General features: G+C 53.1%; 1 protein-coding gene across 21 annotated transcripts in view; it reads left to right on the forward strand.

Moving 5' to 3' along the window:
* Chst1 (carbohydrate sulfotransferase 1) overlaps positions 1-15,182 on the forward strand; it is a 91,390-nt gene extending 76,208 nt beyond the window's left edge. For 20 of the 21 annotated variants that reach the window (XM_076570098.1, XM_076570109.1, XM_076570108.1 and 17 more), the window contains 3 exons: positions 10,280-10,406; positions 10,752-10,855; positions 11,796-15,182. In XM_076570098.1, the coding sequence (XP_076426213.1) occupies positions 11,838-13,073 (1,236 nt within the window). In that variant the 5' untranslated portion in view covers positions 10,280-10,406; positions 10,752-10,855; positions 11,796-11,837 and the 3' untranslated portion in view covers positions 13,074-15,182. Of the gene's footprint in view, positions 1-8,773; positions 9,222-10,279; positions 10,407-10,751; positions 10,856-11,795 lie in introns of those variants that run through there. The other variant, XM_042275752.2, reaches the window with a different exon arrangement.
* Positions 15,183-20,028: the final 4,846 nt, after the last annotated feature.

Consider the following 20,028-nt stretch of genomic DNA (forward strand, 5'->3'; position numbering starts at 1 on the left):
TTAGGTGGGGCTGGGCTGTCTCACAAAGAGACCTTACCTGGCAGGCAGTTCCCAGGCTCCAGTCCCCAGTAGCCGCCACACTTCTAGGCATCACGATGACCCTGTTTTCTTTTTTTCAAAGTGCTTCTGCCGTCATGACTCACACTCTGGATTCACCAGGGAGAGATCAAGCTTCCAACCTATTCTATTCCCGGCCCTCTTGGGGCTTTAGGGAGCTGCTGGGGGAGGGAGGGGGTGGATATGCCCTTGGGTCTTGGACCCCTGCAGGGGCCTGTCGTGCAACCTTTCATTGCTTGTTTTTTGTCCCTGATCTTGGTGAGTGAGTGGCCCAAGAGCAGCCCAGACCACAGTGTCTGTGGGGAGAGGAGAGGTGTGTAAGAGAGAGCCGTTGCTGCTGATCCTCCGGTACTGCAGGGGCTTTGAGATCTCACCCCCCCCCCTTCACCAAACACCTTGTTTCCTCATCTTAGTGCGGCGGACCCTTTCCCATCCCCCCTCCCCTGACTTCAAACCCCCATTTCTCTCTTTGCTGAGTAGTTGTGGAGCTTTGGGCTGATGTTTTCCTTTTGAGCATCCTAAGTTATCCCTCTTCTCTCTGCCCTGGCCCCCAGGTCACTTCTCCTCAGAGGATGGCATAGATCTCTGTGCCCTCTCCCAAGGACCCCAGCTCCAAAGGGAGGCTTGTGTGGAGGGTGCTAGTGCGGGTAATACGCCAGGCTGCCCCGAAGGAGGGATGCATCTTTGTTCCACCGAGTCTGCAGGAGCCCTGGGTGTCAGGTTCTCAGTGAGGTCTGGCTTGTGCCCCCCCAGGTCCCTCTTGCTCATCTCCTGTACCCATCCTTGCACACTGGGAGTCTGAAAGTGTGTGAGGAGGGAGAGCATTTGATAGTCATAATCTGGTTCTGAGAAGGTCCCGAAGCCCTGAGTCACTGTATGGTTTCCATGGAAACAGACTTGTTCAGAGGACTCGGTGTAGCAAGGCATTGGGGGAAGGAAGGGAAACATATAGTAAAATCAGGCTCCACAAGTGTGGTAGAGCTGGACCAACTCCCTTTGCTGGGAAAGATAGATGGGCAAAGAAGGCTCTGATCTCCCCCAGAAGAGAGGCTGCCTCTCTCCACGGGCTAGGATTCTCCCTTGGGGGCCACTTTCTGGCCAGCAACTGACCATGATCTAGGTTCTCAAGCTTCTGGTGACCTCTCAATGCCTCAGTTTCTTTCTCTGTAAACTGAGGGCCATAGCAATACCTACCTAATAGGCTCCTGAAGGTCAAGTTCATTAATGTGGAACACACAACAGCACCACAGTGTGTGATGGGAGAGTATCATGGTTACTTAATGGGGAGAGGTTCACCAGGCTGCCTGCCCTGTGTCCCAGTTGCTGGTCTGACACCTGTTGGGGCTGGCCTGTTTGTGAGAAGTGGTCCTCCACAGCCCTGGTACCCCTGCCGGGAGTCAGCCACTCATTTCTTCTCATAGAGATTTATTTTAGGCTTTTTCAGCCTGGTACTCTGCAGCCTGGCTCTTTTTGAGACTTCCCTGCCCAGGAACCTTGTGAGAAGAAACCCTCCAAGGCCACATGGCTTTGCTTCAGCATCCTGGGGAAGAGTCGCTTGCTGAGCCCCTTGGGGGCTAGGACAGAAGAGGTAGAGGTAGAAAGGGGCCCTGTGGCAGAGAAAAGGGCTTGGGCCCCATCCCCTGATCCTGGGGAGGCTGGTCCATCTGGTTATGAGAATCAGGGTTGGGAGCACAGTCCTTAGGTTGGAGCTGGTAGGGTTGGGAGAGGTTTAGGCTAACAGTGCCAGCCCCAGCAGTATTGGGGGCGCGGGGGCATGGCCTAGGAAGATTCAGGCTGCCAGTGACACACACACACAGTCTCCTCCCGGGACCCGTTGTCAATGCAGCACACCCATGGCTTGCAGGGCCCTCTCTTGTTAGGTGGAATCCTGCCCCAAATTCCCTCAACTCCCTCCACCCACTCCTACCTGCTATCAGCTGCCAGGGAATTATCTGCTGCCTCTTCTACCTTACAGACGCCAAAAATAAGATTCCTGGGGTTAGCCTGCTCGGCCAGGCCAGGACCCAAGCTAGCTGTGACCTCTCCCAGCTGCACAGCAGGCCCGGGGATGCCCCTTTCCTTCCCTCTAGCTCTCCAAGGAGCTTGGCAACTGCCTTCCACCCCCACCCCCATCCCTGCCAGCTCTCGGGGTCTTGCCTTGGGTCTCTCTGGACCACTTTACCGTCCTCATTGGTGTTCACAACACCTTACAATTTAATATCCTCTGCAAATTTCATTAACGGACTGTTTACTCCCTCTCTCAGGATCATTAATGAAGATGTTAGATAAGATGTGGCCTGGCACAGACCCGGCGCCTCTGCCCCCATTCTCAGACTCTTTGCCTTCCAGCCCTTGCCCCTGGCCTTGCCTCCTCCACTCAGGACTCTGGGGACATGTCCCCTCCTGCCCTTAGGCCCCATGACAAGAGCTGAGGGCCAAGTCTGTTTGAATTAATTTTGTAAGATTACTCGAGGCGCTGTATCAAATGCTTTGCTAAAAATCAAGATATATTACCCTGCCTGCATTTCCTTCATCCACCAGTCTTGTAATTCTATCAAGAAAGCTATCAAGTTTGTCAGGCATGATTTGTTCTTTATAAATCCCCACGGTGCCGTGTGGGGGCACAGGGTTCCCGCGATTTCTAAATGTTTAGAGATTCTCTCTTTGTGTTTGTTCCTTGATTGGAGCTGGAAGGGCTGTGAGCTGGGGATTGCCGGTAGCACGGTCTTCTTCCCAGGGATGCTGAGGAAGGCAAGCTCCCAACCCCCCTTCTCTGGAGTCTCTGGGACACCAGTGAGTTGTTGGGACTTTTGAGTGTGTAGGCTCCCCAAGCTGGACACTAAGGGAGGGGATCCTTGGAGCTACCCTTCAAGGATTCTGCAGGGTAGAGAAAAGGACAGACATGTCTGTGCTGCTGACATTCTGAAGACAGCACTAATTGAGTGATGGCCGCAGACCCATGCCTGTGCTGAGAACTCACTTGATTCGTTTGAGCCCTGTGAATTGGGCGTGGCCTTGCCCTCCCGTGTGCCAGGCTCAGAGAGGGTCAGGCTGCCTAAGACTGCGGGTCTGGCTTTCATCCCCCAGCATGGACTATGGACCAACAGGGTCAGGAAAACTAAGCTGGGAGCGGGGTTCCAGAAATTACAGGAGGCCAGAGGGAAAGGAAAGCTTATAGGTAAGCTCTGAGCCCAGGGGACCTCCCACACCACACTCTGCTACATCTGAGCTGTGTGATCCAGCCACCTAAATGCTCTTTCTTTAAAAAGGGAATTCTATATTCTTAATTTTATTGTGTGTGCACATATGTGGATGTGTGCATGCCACAGCACCTGTGATGAGGTCGGAGGATAACTTGTGGGTGGTTCTCCTTCTACTACATGGGTCCTGGGGATCAAACTCTGATCATCAGGCTCAGTGGCAGTCACCTTTACCCGATGAGACATCTCTCTGGCCCGTTATATAACCTTTCAGAGTCTTACCTGTGAAGCAGACACAGCTGTGCTGCACCTGGAGCTTGCAGGCGGTCCCTTGGGGTGATGCGTGGCAGCCACACCATGGTTCTGAACTCTGGGGGAACAGCTACGTTACAGTTTACTCTAGAGGTCTTTGTTCACAGCAACCAGAGGTATTCGTTCAACTTGTCATGAGCATGGGGAGAGTGTGATGCTCCTAATTCTGTCACCTGGGAGAGGTGGCAATTGAGACACGCAGGCATGTCCTTGGTCCCAGCCTGGGTGGCAAGGTCTAGGTGCAGATAGAAGGGTTGCCTCTCCAGGCCGTGAGCTTAAACCCTGCATCCAGTCCACGCAGTTTCAGACCTTGTGGTTACAAAGTCTTCTCTGATGTTCTCTGGCTTCAGCAGATGGTGACATTCCTGGGTCGTAGCTTCTAGGTCATAACTCCCCCAGAGCCCCGAGTTGGGGTGCAGAAGGTAACAGAGCCACATCCACTTGTGATCATCTTCGTTCTTGTCATTCATCAGGGAAACAGTGGGAACCCTGGGAAGCTGTGAGACAGCCAGATCCATTCACATGGCAGGGAACCCTTGGGAAGAACCACAGGTAGCCCCTGTCCCCAGCAGGTGACACCACCAAAACCTGGTCTGGTCAGTAGGTGTAGGATTGAGGATTGATGGTGAGGTCATGATTATCATCACTAGCTTATCTGGGGTGGCCTCCTTGGTTCTGGCATTCCCGGCATCAACCCCTTGGTGTCCTGGTGCTGACTGGTATTCTTAGGTGTGGCCTGGGACTTAAGCTCTGTGGTTGCAACCAGGTCTTGGGTCATTGCAGTTGAATGGGTGTCCTGACCTTGCTGTATAGACAAGCTGTTTTTGTTGGACTTTGGACTTTCTCCCTACTTGTGGGGTCCCTTTGTGGGATCAACCCCCTGTGGGACCCAGGTCCATGGTCATCTCTTTGGGTTAGCTCCATCCTACCTAAGACTCGGGGCTTAGACGAGCCTTGGTACCTCATCTTCTCTCACTCCCCCAACCTCCAGCTCGTGTGCACACAGGGCAGGTGGGCCTCTTGCAGGTGGCTGGAGACGGGGATCTAAGGATGCAGAAACAGGAGATCGCTCTGCCAGCTGCCAGCTGCCAGCAGCTGCGGGTGCTCAGGCTCCTGTTGATGTTTTCTCATCCTTGAAGTCGGAAGGATGACTGAAGCCCAAACCAAGCCAGGATCCAGTGGGTGGGGCCTCAGTACTCTTCCGACTGGCCATGACCGTGCTGGGGGGGGGGGGGGACGGGACAGGAAACCGGGGCCTTTCCGTCTGGTGCTGGGGCAGGTTCCGCCTCTCATAGGCTGGCCTGGCTGAGACAGGGACCAGCTTTCTGACTCATCTCTCCTCCCAGGTTCCTGTACACTAGGCCCTTGTGTCAGCACAGGAGGGCAGTCATTCACCCCGTGTCAGGGAGGACTTTGCTCCCAGGCCACCAGACACAGGACAGAAGCAGCTTCCTTCCCCTAAAGCTGAAGTCCCTGCAGGTGGGACCGCGAACATTTCCAAGCCAGGATTGTTGTGATCTAGGTTAGTCCCTGAACTCACACCGCTGGACACCGCTTCATGGGTCTTGTTGTACAGCCCCCCCACCCCCACCCCATGTTGATCTGTTCCTATCCTCAGCCTCCGGCTTCCTGCTTCCGGCGGTGATCGCTGTGTTTCTCTCATTTCACACCTCGGAGCAACAGAGGGCAGCAGCAGGGGTTGAGCGTTTGGTTCAGAGCTTCTGAGCCGCCACCCAACAGCTGGAATGAGGTTCCCACCCAGCCTCCCTGGGCAGGTCTTTCCTCCAGGCCGATGACAACTTTACAGAGGGGCTGGAGATGGCCAGGAGTGTCCTCGCGCCCCCAGTGCCAGCACTCATGAGCACTAGCATGACCTGCCTGGAGATTGCCGCGTGCCTATATGGTGAAAAGATACAGAACTAGTGACCCTCTCTACGGTTGGCCTACCTTGAGAACCTCTTCTCGCTGGGGATGCTCAAAAGAGGGTCTGGTTCTGCCGAAGGACTCCAGAGGCTGGACACAAAAACGCCTTGCTCTCTCATGCAGATCCTGCAGGGAAGACCTGCAGACCTTACTAAGGTTAAAGTGGAGACAGGCATGGCACCAAAGGGAAGCTCTTTGCCTCCATTGTCCCCTGGACAGGTCATCACCCCTGCAAGATTGCTCTGTCCTCCACACTGCTAATTCTGAAGGCTGTGTATTGGGTATGGGAGCTTGGGTTCATGGTGGTACGTGGCTTTGGAGACCTCTTGGGAGATCTAGTGATCCTAACCTCGATTAGCCAGATATCTTGCGATCACACACTTTAACTTTTATCTCATGGATCCTGTGAAGCATGTAGCTCAGTTATTTTCCTTTTCCCATTGGCTGCCAGGAAGCTCTACCCCATAAGCCCACAAGTTATTTGGCATTTGGAACTGATCCGGCTCCTTCTTTCAGACTTTTCTGCTCCTGTTTTCTCTTTGCCTCATTTTCATCACCTCATTTTCCTTGGGAGGAAAAAAAAAATCCCCTGGATGTTTTGCTTTTTTAATCTTAACCAAACAAACATCCATGGTGGGTCAGAGCTCGCTGAACAGGTTTAAACATGCAGTTTCCTGAGGTCACTTTCCAGCTGAATTCTTCCCTGCCCAAGTCCCCTGCCTCTGCCTGGATGCCTGCGTGGTACCTCGGAGCCTAGGAGTCCCCGTGTCCTGGCTTTGCTCAGGTAGCGGGTATCCAGGCTCATTTTCTCTTGCTCTCTGCACCCTGCTCCCCAGACTGTTCTCAAAGGGGTTTTAGGTAAAGAAGTCACTTGTCCAAGTTGAGTCTCAGTCACTCCCTGCAGCCTGCAGGTCCCTCTAAGGCCTTGCTTATTGCAGGTCCTAAGTGGCCTCAGCAGCCTCCAGCCAACCATCGTCTCTCGTGTCCACCTGTGCAGGGTTAGTGCTTGGCTGTAGGACAATGTTGACAGTTGGGGAGGAGAAGGCCAATAGGCACTGTCACCAGAGCTAGGAAGGAAGCACTAATGTGTCACACACTAAGGCTGGGGGGAGGTGTCGGGATGGTTTTGGTTACCAGCCCTGTCCTCAGACACCTCTCCAGCTCTTCCACGGCGATGAGGTCACTCCCTGTGAGTATCCCCAAAAATAATAAACTCAAAGCTGATTGTAAACAGTGCCCATTCCTTCATAGCCTCTTAGCTTCTCTCTTCCAGGGGTGGTTCATGCATCGTGCCCTAACCAATGGCCCAGTTGGACACGTGTTTTGACGTTGTTTTGTCCTCCGTCCCCTCCCTTCTGTGAGCACCCTTTGCCCCAGTTGTCTAGACAACCCCGGGATGGGAACGTCAGTAAGGAGGGAGCCCAGATTCTGTGGAGGGGGGCAGTAGCCTGCACTCTGGCTTCAGGAGTTCCAGAACACTTCCAAATTGTATGTGCAAAACTGGGCACAGGTAGCATTTTCTGGGAAGACGAATGATGTTTCCAAGGCGCCCATGGAACAAACAGGGAAGGTAAACAGCCTCACTGTGGTTTGCTGAAATTCCACAGGGCACCAAGAGGGACTTGGCTAAGGGCAGAGCCCTCGGATCCTTGAGCCTCTGGGGGACAGTCTTGGATGGCCAATGAGGCTGGGGCTGGTGGTTGGTGGGAGATGGCAGAGACACCGAGCGCTGATTTCTTCTGGAGAGTGACTTGAGTTTCGCCACTGTCCACGGGAGTTTCCTTCTGTCCCATGTGAACGTGGCCTCAACTGGCCCTGAATATGGGGTGGGTCCTTCTTAAGGTAGAGAGGTCCTTGTTACAGGATCTGAGGAAAACCCCAGGGACAAAGAGGTATGGGCCAGTGTCACTCATATAGTCCTGCTGGTGGCGCTCTGTTCAACACCGCTTCTCCAGCCTGGGCACTATGAGGGCAGGGCAGTGGGGGAAGGCCCCGGCTAAAGCCAGGTTGCCTGTTGCTACTTGCCTCTTGGTGTGGAGCCGAGGAAGAGGTTCTCTGTGGATCAGAAGCCAGAATCTGGATGGAGATGCCATCAACACAGCTTACTGCAATCTGCAACATTCCACCTCCTACTCACCACGATACCTTTTGGCTTCCCATTAGGCCTGAATTCCGAACACATCAAAAAAGTCAGTTAGGAGGCTGTACTACCAGTTCTGGCCACTAGAGGGAGGCAGAAATACCATTGCCGCAGCCTAGAGCAGAAAATTCTGTCTGGCAGGGCAAGTGGTTTGAGAAAGAGTGGTGGGCAAAGCCCTACAGAGGTCTGCCTCTGTTAGAGTAGACTCTAAGGGTGCCGGTAATTAGTTCTGAGACGCTTTCCTAAGGCAAAAAGCACAGCAAAAATTATTTCAGAAATCTAGGAGAGGTTCCCGGTAGGTGAACTGTGGTCCATAGGGCTGTTGCCAGAGGTCACTCGTCAATTGCAAGGCAGGGTCTTGTCATAATCTGGGGCATGAATAAATATTTCAGGTCAGTTAAAACCACTGCTCTGGTTAGGCCACCTTTCCCGACAGTAAAAGTGAATTCAGACCCAGCTGGTGCTTAGCCGATGTGTGAGCCCTCTGACTGGCAGGCTGGTGTGATGGTGGCTTGAGCCCTTAGCTGCAAATTAGAGCTCCCCTGTGCAACATTCTACACTCCCAACCTGACTGAGACGCCACAGGCCAAGCCTTCCCCTGTGTGGTCACTAGGCCCTCCCACAGGAAGGTGGGATTCTGGACTCCCATGCCCAAGGTTTGACCCACCAATGAGGGAGGCCATATCAGAAGCTCCTGGAAAACCAGGAAGGTGTATGGGCCCCCAGGTCGGGCTTGGAAGACCAGGGCACTGAGAAATCTCTTGCAGAAGCGAAGGCTTGCCTGGGAACAACAGGACCTGGCCCTGGGGACTCTGGTTTCCAGGACAAATGCCTCCAGCATACCAAGGACCCTTGGCCAGCTCGGGGCTTGGCTGTGCCAGGCTGGCAGCAGAGCAGAGCACTTTCAGTGGGCCCTAACATCCTCCTTCCTGTTCTCATGCTCTGGCTCTGCCCTCCTGGAAGGTGGGCACATGGCTCACAGCTGGGTCTCAAACTTGTGCCCACAGGGCCCATGCTGCACCTTGAGAGGAGTCTCCTCACCTTGGGAGGTGAGGTGTGTCTTTGAGCACAACCTCAGCTCTTAGATCTGTCTTTGAGTTTCTCCTAGTGGGGTGGGAAGGGAAATGGGGGAAATTGCTCGAAATGTCCGTCCCCTCCTGGGAAAGATGCAAGGCTGTGCTCTGAAGAGAACTCAGTGTGCATTCTCTCTTTAAAGCTGGAATTGCAGGGTGGGAGTGCTGAGGGCCAAGGAAATCTGTCGTGATACAAACCAAAGGGATTGGGGTAGAGGTGGGACCGGAGCAGATCCAACAAATGGCTGTGAACATGACTTTCAGAGCACGTAGCCTGGGCTAGGATCTTGGCTCGATTCCCTTCTTGGGGCATGAACTTGGAAAAGCTGTTGTAACCTGGGGTGCCTCAGCTTCTTTTTCTGCCCAATGGGTTGTGAGGTGCTGACCAATGGGGTGCATGTGCCTGGGGGTGGAGCACTCACACAAGAAGGCTGGGAGTGCTGACTTGCTGTAGTTTTTGACCAGTGCCTGTTGGTGTAGATCACGGGTAGACGCCTGTGAAGACACACGGCAGAGGTCAGTGGAGTAACGGTCGAAGAAACGGGCTCTGTTGTTGCGGGTTTTTCCTGCTTGGAAGAGCGCTGGATTTGCCTTGGGGCGTCCGGCGGGACCTGGGGTTAAAGTAGAGAGGGCTTCCGGCTACCCTCAGTCTTCCCTCCGTGGGCCAGTGTCCTCTGCCACAGGGGCGAGGTTGAGTGTTCCCAAGAATCCGGACTGTGCCCCTTTCCCTCTTGACTGCCTCTTTGTGGCGACCTAGTACTGATTCCTACATGTGGCAGTGGAGTTTCACATTTTAAATGGGACTCGCAGATCTCAGGCCTCAGTAGACATGACCCTTTTGGCCCAGACCCTGTGCTTCTCCCCAGGCAAGCAGAGCCTGCCGCTCTGCTTTCTTCCTTGGGACGCTGGGTCCATGGTGGTCAGACTCTGATTGCAGAGGGACTCCGGTCCCTGCTAGTTCCCATTTGTGAGCCGCACAGTGGTCTTTAAATTCTCCATCTGAGCAATGGAGTGGGCTCCTGTTCTACCAGAGGAGTTTGTAAGGAATGACAGGGGACCCCAAATGGCGTCTGTGTTTGCTTGGGAGATAGGGGTCCACTTAGCTGTCCTCTAGAGGAGTCGGCACACGGCAGATGGTGGGAGGGGATGTGCACAAAGGATACGAGTTTACCTGCCAGCCACAAGCCAACCACGAACAGACACAATGACAAAGGAGAACATGCATTCCAGGTCTCAGAATTCACCCCCTTCTATTCTTGTCCCTGCCACGCTGATTCATGGATGCGCTGGGGCAGTGAATTTGGTGCATGTTTGAAGGCCAGGTGTGCTTACGCTTGAGGAATAGAGTTGTGTCTTGGAGGGAAAGTATACAGCTTCCAGATGGGAGCTAAAGCAGGCCATAGGCCCCGGGAGGCTCTGCTGCCTGTGCTGGGGGCTGATACCTGCTTACAGAGTGAATTTGCTCATTTGGATAAAGGGCTCAGCCCTGTGTGAGCGCTTAGTAGGTGTTAACTAAAGCCACACTGGCTTTGGTGCTTTAATTGGGCTTGGTAAAGTGTGTCTTTGGCTTTTAGGTAGCTGCTGTGTGTGCTGCATATGGTTGGAAGACCCTTGTCCCCAGCTGTCCCTGTGGAGCTACCTTCTAGACCTGAAGGCCTGGGGTGATTCACCTCCATCACAGGACCAGTTAAATTCTGGAAGGTCAGGACTGTTTTCATTTATTTCCGACACAGAGCCCATCTGCGCCTGGCACCTCAGGCACTTGGGCATGCATGCTAGACAGCTCCTGCCCATAGGAGCCCTGGTATGGGAAGAGAAATCATGGCTTGTTGAAGGTGGGCAGGGGTGGGCAATAAATGTTGCAGCTTCAAAGTTGGGGCTTCATGACTCAGGGGTGGTGTTAGATTGGCTGGAGCCCTGAGTCTGCAGTCAATGCAGGGAGCAGGCAAAGTCATGTTTTGTGGTCTGGGAGCAGACTGCAGGGGCACAGAGAAGGGCAAAGAGAGGGGTACAGAGCCCAAGCCCATCTGCCTGCTGTCTCCGCAGCCCCTGGCCACAGGGCTGAGGTGCAGATCACTGGACTTCCCGGACAGGCTGGATCTGAGGCACTGGCAGCTGAGTCTCCTCCACTGGGCAGCAGTCCTGTTTTGGTAAGTGTTGAGCTCCCTGGCACTGGGTCTGGGGGCAGCCCTGGCATCTCTCAGGACCTGGTGGCTGAGTCAACATCCCTTGCAAGATGCTTGGGGCATGCTGTGAACCCATGGCATGCACTTCCCATTTCCCCCCTCCTGTGGCCCCTCCTTATCCTCCTTTCTGTGGTCCAAAGGGCTGGAGGGGTGTCTTGGAGAAGCCAAGGACTGTTTCTCTGGGCAGTGAGCATCACCACCTCACAGCCAGAAACAAACCTTGGGTCCTGGGCAGAGCCACATCCCAGCAACCTTTGGGACCTGCCCTTGCTTCAGGCCAGTTGACTTACACCATCACAGGGACCTGCAAAGTCTATATTTGGAGGTAGCTGGGTTCCCTCTTTTGCAAAGTAGAAGGACCATGGGCTTTTACTGTCAACTCAGAATGCATGGGGCATAGGGGGTCCCCCCTCTCAAGGACTTGTGTTTGGGGAGAGGAATTTGGTGTGCATCCTTTATCTAAGGGTAGGTAGAGGGTGGAGAAAAAGACCATAGTCTGGGAAGGTGGGTATCAATCAGCCTGTGTGATTAGAAGATGATGTTCATGATTGAGGAGATGCCACCAGAAGTCACAGGCAGTAGCAGAGTGTGGCATGAGGCACCCCTTAAGTACGGGAGGTGGGGGAGTTGGGCTTTGGCACAGTAAGTGGGCTGGGCTAGGGAAACCAGAGCTCACTCCATGAGGCCTCAGCCATCACAATTTACTTAGCTCTTGGGGCACAGGGAATGTGTCTGTTTAGCTCTTGGAAGCTCCCAGGAGACACCAGGAAAATGACAGTCTAGTGCAGGTTTTGTAGATCCTAGGGGATGTGTGAGCACTGGGCAGGGGCTGGGTGTTCTCCGGGATTCCACGGAGCCCCTTGCTGTGGGAAGCACTTAACCCTTGGCTGTCCTCTGTCCACAGACCCTGTGCCTTAGAGCAGCAGCCCCATGACGGTGTCCAGCCATGCAATGTTCCTGGAAGGCTGTCCTCCTCCTTGCCCTGGCCTCCATTGCCATCCAGTACACCGCCATCCGCACATTCACTGCCAAGTCTTTCCATACGTGCCCTGGGTTGGCAGAGACTGGGCTGGCAGAGCGGCTGTGTGAGGAGGGCCCCACCTTCTCCTATAACCTCTCTAGGAAGACCCACGTCCTCATCCTGGCCACCACACGCAGTGGCTCATCCTTTGTGGGTCAGCTCTTCAACCAGCACATGGATGTCTTCTACCTGTTTGAGCCTCTCTACCACGTCCAGAACACACTCATTCCCCGCTTCACCCAGGGCAAGAGCCCAGCAGATCGTAGGGTCATGCTAGGGGCCAGCCGGGACCTGCTGAGGAGTCTTTATGACTGTGATCTCTACTTTCTAGAGAATTACATCAAGCCACCTCCTGTCAACCACACCACTGACAGGGTCTTCCGCCGAGGGGCCAGCAGGGTCCTCTGCTCCCGTCCAGTGTGCGACCCTCCAGGGTCCCCTGATCTGGTCTTGGAGGAGGGGGATTGTGTGCGCAAGTGCGGCCTGCTGAACCTGACCTTGGCAGCTGAGGCTTGTCGTGAGCGCAGCCATGTGGCCATCAAGACTGTGCGGGTGCCTGAGGTAAATGACCTGCGAGCCCTGGTGGAAGACCCTAGGTTGAACCTCAAGGTCATCCAGCTGGTACGAGACCCTCGTGGCATCTTGGCATCCCGGAGTGAGACCTTCCGGGACACCTACCGACTCTGGCGGCTTTGGTACGGCACAGGGAGGAAACCCTACAACCTGGACGTGACGCAGCTGACCACAGTGTGCGAGGATTTCTCCAGCTCCGTGTCCACCGGCCTGATGCGGCCCTCCTGGCTCAAGGGCAAATACATGCTAGTGCGCTATGAGGACCTGGCCAGAAACCCCATGAAGAAGACAGAGGAGATCTACGAGTTCCTGGGTATCCCCCTGGACGGTCACGTGGCGCGCTGGATCCAGAACAATACTCGGGGCGACCCCACTTTGGGCAAGCACAAGTACGGCACAGTGCGCAACTCTGCGGCCACTGCCGAGAAGTGGCGCTTCCGCCTCTCCTATGACATCGTGGCCTTCGCCCAGAACGCATGCCAGCAAGTGCTGGCCCAGCTGGGCTACAAAATGGCCAACTCGGAGAAGGAGCTGAAGAACCCGGCCGTCAGCCTGGTGGAGGAGCGCGATTTCCGACCCTTCTTGTGACCCGAGTGTGGTGGGGGTGGGAGGCAGGTGGCGCTGGTTTTGCTGACGTGGACCTACTATGGACGGTTTTTTAACTGTTGCCTTATCTCCCTCCTTCCTCTCCCACCCTGTCTGTGTGTCCTTCCCACCCTGTCTGTGTATCCTTCCCACCCCTGCCCACTCCCCTTCTGCCTCTTTTTGCCCCTGAAATTTGCACTATGTCTCGGAGGGGAATCACTGGGGCAGAGGGTGTGTGATGTGGGGTACGCCCCCCACCCCATTCAGACACAAGGCTGTTGGGTCTCTATGTGGACGGGGACAATGTTTACAGGCACCCACTCGCACATTCACACGTGCACCCAGGCACACACGAGGAGAGGCGCCTCAGCACACAACTTCTACTTTTGCAGCCGTCTTCTCAAGGTAAGAGGGTGGCTACAAGGGGACCACCTCTCCCTGGTTTAGGAGAAGAGTTCCTCCTTCCCCCGTCCCTGCTTCCTGCCCCAGATTCCCACTCCCTCCCTTGGAGCAGGGCACCTGTCCCTCCTGCGCACCTTTGCCTGGTGGTGAGCAGGGTTTTACTGTGAGGTGAACTGGGACTACTTCCTTTCTATCTGGTTTGTGATGAGCTTGTCTGTCTGAGTCTTGTGGCTACCCCTGGACCAATAATGGCTAATGAATCGTAGAAGTTTCTGATTGATCTTGGGGTCCCTCTGTGATATTTCTTTGTGCCAAAAAAAAAAAAAAAAGACAAAAAAATGTGGATCAGTTTGCTAAATGAAAATTGAAATGCTTTATTTGTGTTTTCTGTAAATAAAAGTGTGCAGTATTGTCTGAGCGTGATTTGGGGGCCTTTGAATGTTAGACAATGGGTTCTGGATATTCCTTGTTTTGGAGATGAGATGGAGAGAGAAAAGTGAGAATTAAATGAGAAACCTGCTATTCGGAACTTTTTTTTTTTTAAAGCACTAGAATGTTCTTTTTAAATTCTTTGACGGTTGCGTACATACAAACGATCTGTCATGATCATATGAATCCCCAGCTCCCCTCCCACTTCACCCAGGACCCCCAGCTCTCCCTTTCCTCTCCCTCTTGGAGCTCCTACCTTTCAGATCTCTTGATGGCTTGGAGCTTTCCATTTTATTCCCTTTTTATCAGCCATGATGGGTGGCATCTTCTGGCCAGGGTGCTCAAAGTATTTAACAAGAGCTATGGCTTTGGGACTCCGAGTGGAACAGGTAAGAATGAGGTCCTGAGATGTCCATCCTCTACCAGAGGTCCCTCCTGTGTTAGGAGGCCTGGGGCCAAGGAAGCTGGAGAGAAGTCCAGGGGCTGGGAACAGGTCAGTGCCTCAGCAACCTGACAAGTTTCCTGGTCTGCACACAGTGGGGGCGTCTGCTGTGACTCCCCATCTTTCGTGGACAATCTAGCAGGCTCTTCTAAGAGGACTTCCCCAGTCCTCACCCCAAGAACATGTAACATGAAATTTAATAGAAAATAAGAACAGTATGTTTTACTATGATTTAAGAACCAAAAAGGGACTGGCCCATCTACCTGTTTGGAGCAGGTGGCCCAGGACTGAGTCCCTTCTCCGGGTGGACCACGATCCCCAGACTGCCATTTCTAAGCTCACTGCTTCGTAACATGAAATTTACCATGGAAAAATAGATCTGAGCTCCAGTCATTGCCGCCATCATCTTTATTTTACGTGTGTGGGGTTTTGGCTGCACGTATTGTCTGTGCACCGTGCGCAGGCCTGGTGCCCGTGGAAGACAGAAGAGGTTGTTGGATCCCCTGGAACCGGAGTTATGGTTGCTTGTGAGCCTCCATGTGCATGCTGGGAATTAAACTTCGGTCTTCTAGAAGAACAGCCAGTGCTTTTAACTGCTGAGCCATCTCTCCAGCCCCCACCTTCACTGTTTTTAAGTGCACATCTCATTAAATACGTGTATAGTATGCAAGCATTACCACCATCCTCCTCCATAACTTTTCATCTTGTAAAACTCAAAGTCTGTTCCTTCAAAACAACTCATCCCTTTCTCTCCCACAGCTCCTAGCAACCATCCCACTTTCTGTCTGTATTTTTCTGACTACTGTGAGTACCACATATAAATGGAATCATGCAACATTTGTCTTTTGGTGACTGGCTTCCTTCCCTGAGCATAATGTCCTTAAGGTTCATCACCTTGTACACTCCATCATCCTACCCTTACTTTTTAAGGCCAGTGTATCTCACATTTTGTTTATCTGTTAATCCTTCAATGGGCCTTGGGCCACATCCGTGTGTCAATTGCTGTGAATAGTGCTGTGAACAGAGGGTATATACTCAGAAGTGTGATTGCCAGACCCTCTGGCAATTATTTTTAATTTTTGTAAGATCTGCTCTGTTTTCTATAGTGGTCATGCTATTTTATTATGTTATCATTTTTGTGTGTGTGCATAATTTTCTGTGTGTGTGGGTTGCATACCCGTGTGCATGTATAGGAAGAGGCCAGCGGAAGGTGCCGGGTGTCCTCTGTCATCCCGCCTTATTTCTTTGAGGCAGCGTTTCTCCCTGAACCAGGAGTTTATGGCTGGCAGCCAGCGAGCCACATCAGTGCTCCTTTCTCCTCCACTCATGGCCCTGGGGTTACAAGTGCGCGTGCAGCTGCAGCTGGCTTGTTACGTGGGATTTTAGTTCAGGTCGTTATGCTTGCAAAGCCGCTGTGTTACGAACTGAGCTATCTCTCTCGCCTCTGTACGGCTGCATGTTGCTGTGCCACGCAAGGTTTCCATCACTCCACATCCTTTCAACTCTTCCTCTCCTCCTCCCTTTCAGTGGTAACCACCCTGATGTGTGTGAGGTGATGAGCTAGCCTGTTTTCTTCCATTCTCCCTCACCAGGAAGGTCTGAATGGGGTCTCAGGTCGTGTGCCCAGATATCCTGGGCCCTGGCTCTACCTTGGTTGACAAGCTCCATCTTCCTAAGGTGTTGCCCTCAGCTGTGTGGTCTAATGATTTGCCAAGCTGCAAGAAGGAGAAGAAATGGGAAAGGACGGCAGAGACACACCTCTGCTTGCACGGGTGCAGTCCCAAAGTGACAGTCCTCCCTTCCGCTCCTGGTCGTGTGGACGTAGCTAGGTGCAAGGGGAGCTGGGTCTTTCATCTCAGTGGCTTGTACTGTGAAGGTGGCTGATGAATCCAGGGTGGATCCTCCTGGGATTTAGGTGCCTCTTCTGAGGTTCCTTCTCTGTAGAGGAGGAGGCAATATGATCAGCACCAAAAAGCTGGTCTGAAAAAGTCTGCCAGGACTGCTGGGCCAGGCCTAGGCTTGTCACTACTTTCTGGTTTATAGGAGTTACGCCCAGGCTGCGGGAAAGATGTCAAGAGGTCAGTTGACTTCTTGGCACAGCATCATTGGTTGGCCACTCTAACACCAGAGAAGGCTGGCTTTAGTCACGACCACTGCTGATGGTCCTTCCCCTGATAAAGCAGACTAGGGTATGTGTTCCATGTGTGCACTTGTGTGGAGGCCAGAGGTTCCTCGGGAGCCAATGTTTTCTGTTACAGGATCTCTCACTGGGACCTGGGCTTGCTGATTAGGCTAGGCTGGCTGGCCCGCAGGCTCCGCTGCTGCCCTTACGAGCACACAGCACCCTGCCTGGCTTTTTAAAATGTGAGTTCTGAGAATTGAACTCAGATCCTGTGCTTGCACAGCCAACAGTTTATAGACCGAGACATTTCCCTGGGCCCACAGATGACTCCCTCTATGACCAACCTGAGCCTGTGTTCTCCCTCCTTCAGTGTGTGGCTTCCGGTTAGAATTGGGAGACGCCAGAGGTTCCTTCAACTGGAAGGAAGCTCTGCCACACCTATGCCTGAGACTTTGGGGAGAAAGCTCTTTGCTGATGGGATCATTCTTTATAGATGTATTCAATATATTCATGCAGTTTTGACTCTTTTACCGGCAGGACTGTGGGTATTCTTTCAAGAAACACTGTCTAGTGAAAGTGAACAAGAGAAAACATGGCCGCAGTAAATGCAACCCATAGGTTGGACCACAGATAGAGCAGGGCCACAGTCCACTCGATGTTAGAAATCTCGTTTGTTGTGGTGATCACGGGCTCCTCCATCAGCCTCAGGAGCTCATTCTTCAAGCCCTTGTCCTTGGAGATTAGACAAGTCAGGGTCATTTCAGGGTGGTGGCATCTGAGTTGGGTCTCAGGGAGGGAGGAATTGGCTTTTCAAGAAGAATGAGAAGGCTGCTCCCAGCTTGAGGAGAAGAAGCATGTGCCACAGTGTGGATGGGAGGCCTGGGATGTTGGGCCGGGCTGCACTGGGGATGGGTGGGCTGGACTAGCCCTGACCCTCATCTTCTCGAGCCTGCAAACTTGGCCCCTTCACCAGGGATGTTTAACCTGCAGGGGAGTCCTCCCTACTCCCCACAATCTAATGTAGTTCAGGCTGGCTTCAAAGTCAATAGGTCGCCAAGGATGACCTTGACTTCTTGTCTTCCAGCTCCTGAGTAGTGGGATTATGGGCATGTGCTACCACACTTGGTATTACGGGGTGCTGGGCTTTGTGTCTGTAAGGCAAGCATCCTGCTAGCTCAGCCACACCCCCGGCTCTGCAATAGATTTTTTTTTTTTTTATGATCAAATCACACTGAAATGAGAAAGGATAAGACTAGATTCTTCCACTGTTTTCTGCAGCCCTGCACACACCAGCCTCGCCCTTCTCCGGCTTCACGCTCTAGTCTCCATATTTATTTCAGCCCTTGGATATACTAGGGTAGATTCTGCAGCCACAGCACTCCATTTACTCACGCCTCCCTCTCCCCTGGGGATGAGCCGAGGCTGCTCACACCCACTTTGGGCTTGGCTAAGTAGCTTGCTTCAGTCAACACAATGAGATCAATTGCGGGGGTAAGAGAGAGGCCGCCTTCTCTGCTGAGTGAGGTAAGCTCCTGGGCGACTTGCTAGAGAGTTTAAGAGACGAGCTGGGGAACTCAGGAGCCCTAGTTAATGCCACCCACAGTCTGGTCTGGATAGTTACAGGCACCCGGCTGAGTCTAGCCAGATTTCTGACTCAGCATTGAGGATTAAAAGCGTGTCTGTTGTTTGAAGATGCTGAATTTCTGAACAACTTATTACACGGCAAATCTGACTGATACATAGCCTCTTTGCTGTTCCGTGCTGGAGTCCTTACAGGCTGTTCCTCATGCCTGAGCGTCTGTTCCTATTCCTTTCCCTAGTTAAAGTCTGTTCACTCTTTGGATCCCAACTTAATCAGTATTTCCTTGATTTTACCAGGTTGATTCTTTTATCTTGATCACGGGCCCTTACATAGCTGCTTCTCTATCTTATATATCCGGACCACAGGCCCTTAGAGCACCGTGTACATCTCTTTTATAGTGTTTATAGCGTTTACTGCAGTTGTAATCACACCTTTTACTACAGGACCCGGCGCACAATAGGTGTCCAATAAACACTGGCCGACTGAGTACAAGAGTGAATGAAACAGGTGTTCCCAAGCTGGTAAAAGAGCTTGCCTGTCTGGAGCCTTCACATGGAGCAGGCAGAGCTTCCCAAGGATCCAAGAGACCTGAGCAGCTTGTGCCCTCCCAGGAGGCTGCTGGCTTGTTCTAGGAGGCCGAGCTGAGCTTTGTTCCATATCCTTCCCCGACATCCTGAGTCGGCATACCGACATCAGCGTTGCAGTTTCCTTGTGATGTCACCACCGGCCTGGTGCTTGTTGTCATTTGCTGGGCCGACACTCTGCGTAACAGTGAGCACCACACGGCCTGGATCACACTTCACAAATCTCCCCCTTCTGTTAGCCAACCCTTTCTAGCAGTGGTTTCCTGCTGACCAAGGAGGTCCCTCTTTCTAGCCAGGAAATGGTGTTCACCGTGCCACGTACGCAGGACTGGCCCTGAACCCGCGTCTGTGTGTTGTTCCCGAAAGCTTAGATCCTGAGGCATGCAGGAGTCACTTCCTGGTCTTGTCCCCAGACTCGGGGGCCAGTCTCACACTGTGGGGCTAACACTGCCTGCATCCTGTGTTTTCTTGCGGCACACACTTCCTCTGTTTGTGTGTTCCCGCCTGTTCACCTGGCCCCTCTCCCCGCCAGTCACAAACACATTGCATGGAATCCTGGGGAGCCCAATGGGGACCCCACTTCCTACAAGTGAACAGGGTATTGTCCACCTTCCTGGATCATCTCCTCGGCAGGAAAACTTCGCTCCGGGGAAGGATCTCTCCAGGCCAGAGTGTTTTTCCTGGTTGGAAAATTGCACATGGAGGAGAGCCTTCCTTCACCTAGAAAGAAAGCTCACAAGCAGCGTGTCCTGAGGATGGTAGAGCAGGTTGGCCAGTGCCAAATCCTCATGTGCAATTAGCGAAGGTCAGGACTCATGGAAGTCCAGCTGCAGCACTAACCGTGTGACCACTGTGGGGCTTTGTGCACACGTGTGCGGAGGAAGCTTTCTCCCACGCTGAGGGGCTGGCTGGCCTGGAATTCTGCAGCCTGCCTTCCAAGGCACCCACAAGACAATAGCTAATGTGTGGCGAGGCTCCCAGGGCTTCACGAGAACACAGGCTCTGCTGAATTTGAGTCTTACCTCTCCCGGAACTGCTATGATCATAAGCCTGGCTCTGGGCTTCTGTCTCGTCTCTGCCATGTACTCGCTGTGTGACTCAAGGGACACCACTCAACCTTTCTGAGCCTCTGTGCCCTCAATTGTGCAGAGGTAATCAGGAGACCTGCCCTCAGATGGATGCTGTGAAGACGGCGTAAGGTTGGGTGATGTGTTCAATTGCATAGAACAGAGCATGGGCTGTGGAAAGTGTCCAGTTGGTGCTATCTGTTGTCACTACCACCCCACCACCATCATCGCCATCATCAGCAGAAGTATCACTTTAGCATAGGGCCTCATCAGATGCCTGGAACGTGACAGTCATTCAATGAATTTTGTTGAAAGAAGTACATTTGGGAG

The sequence above is a fragment of the Peromyscus maniculatus genome, chromosome 4 (assembly GCF_049852395.1).
Source record: "Peromyscus maniculatus bairdii isolate BWxNUB_F1_BW_parent chromosome 4, HU_Pman_BW_mat_3.1, whole genome shotgun sequence".
In the NCBI taxonomy this organism is placed as follows: domain Eukaryota; kingdom Metazoa; phylum Chordata; class Mammalia; order Rodentia; family Cricetidae; genus Peromyscus; species Peromyscus maniculatus.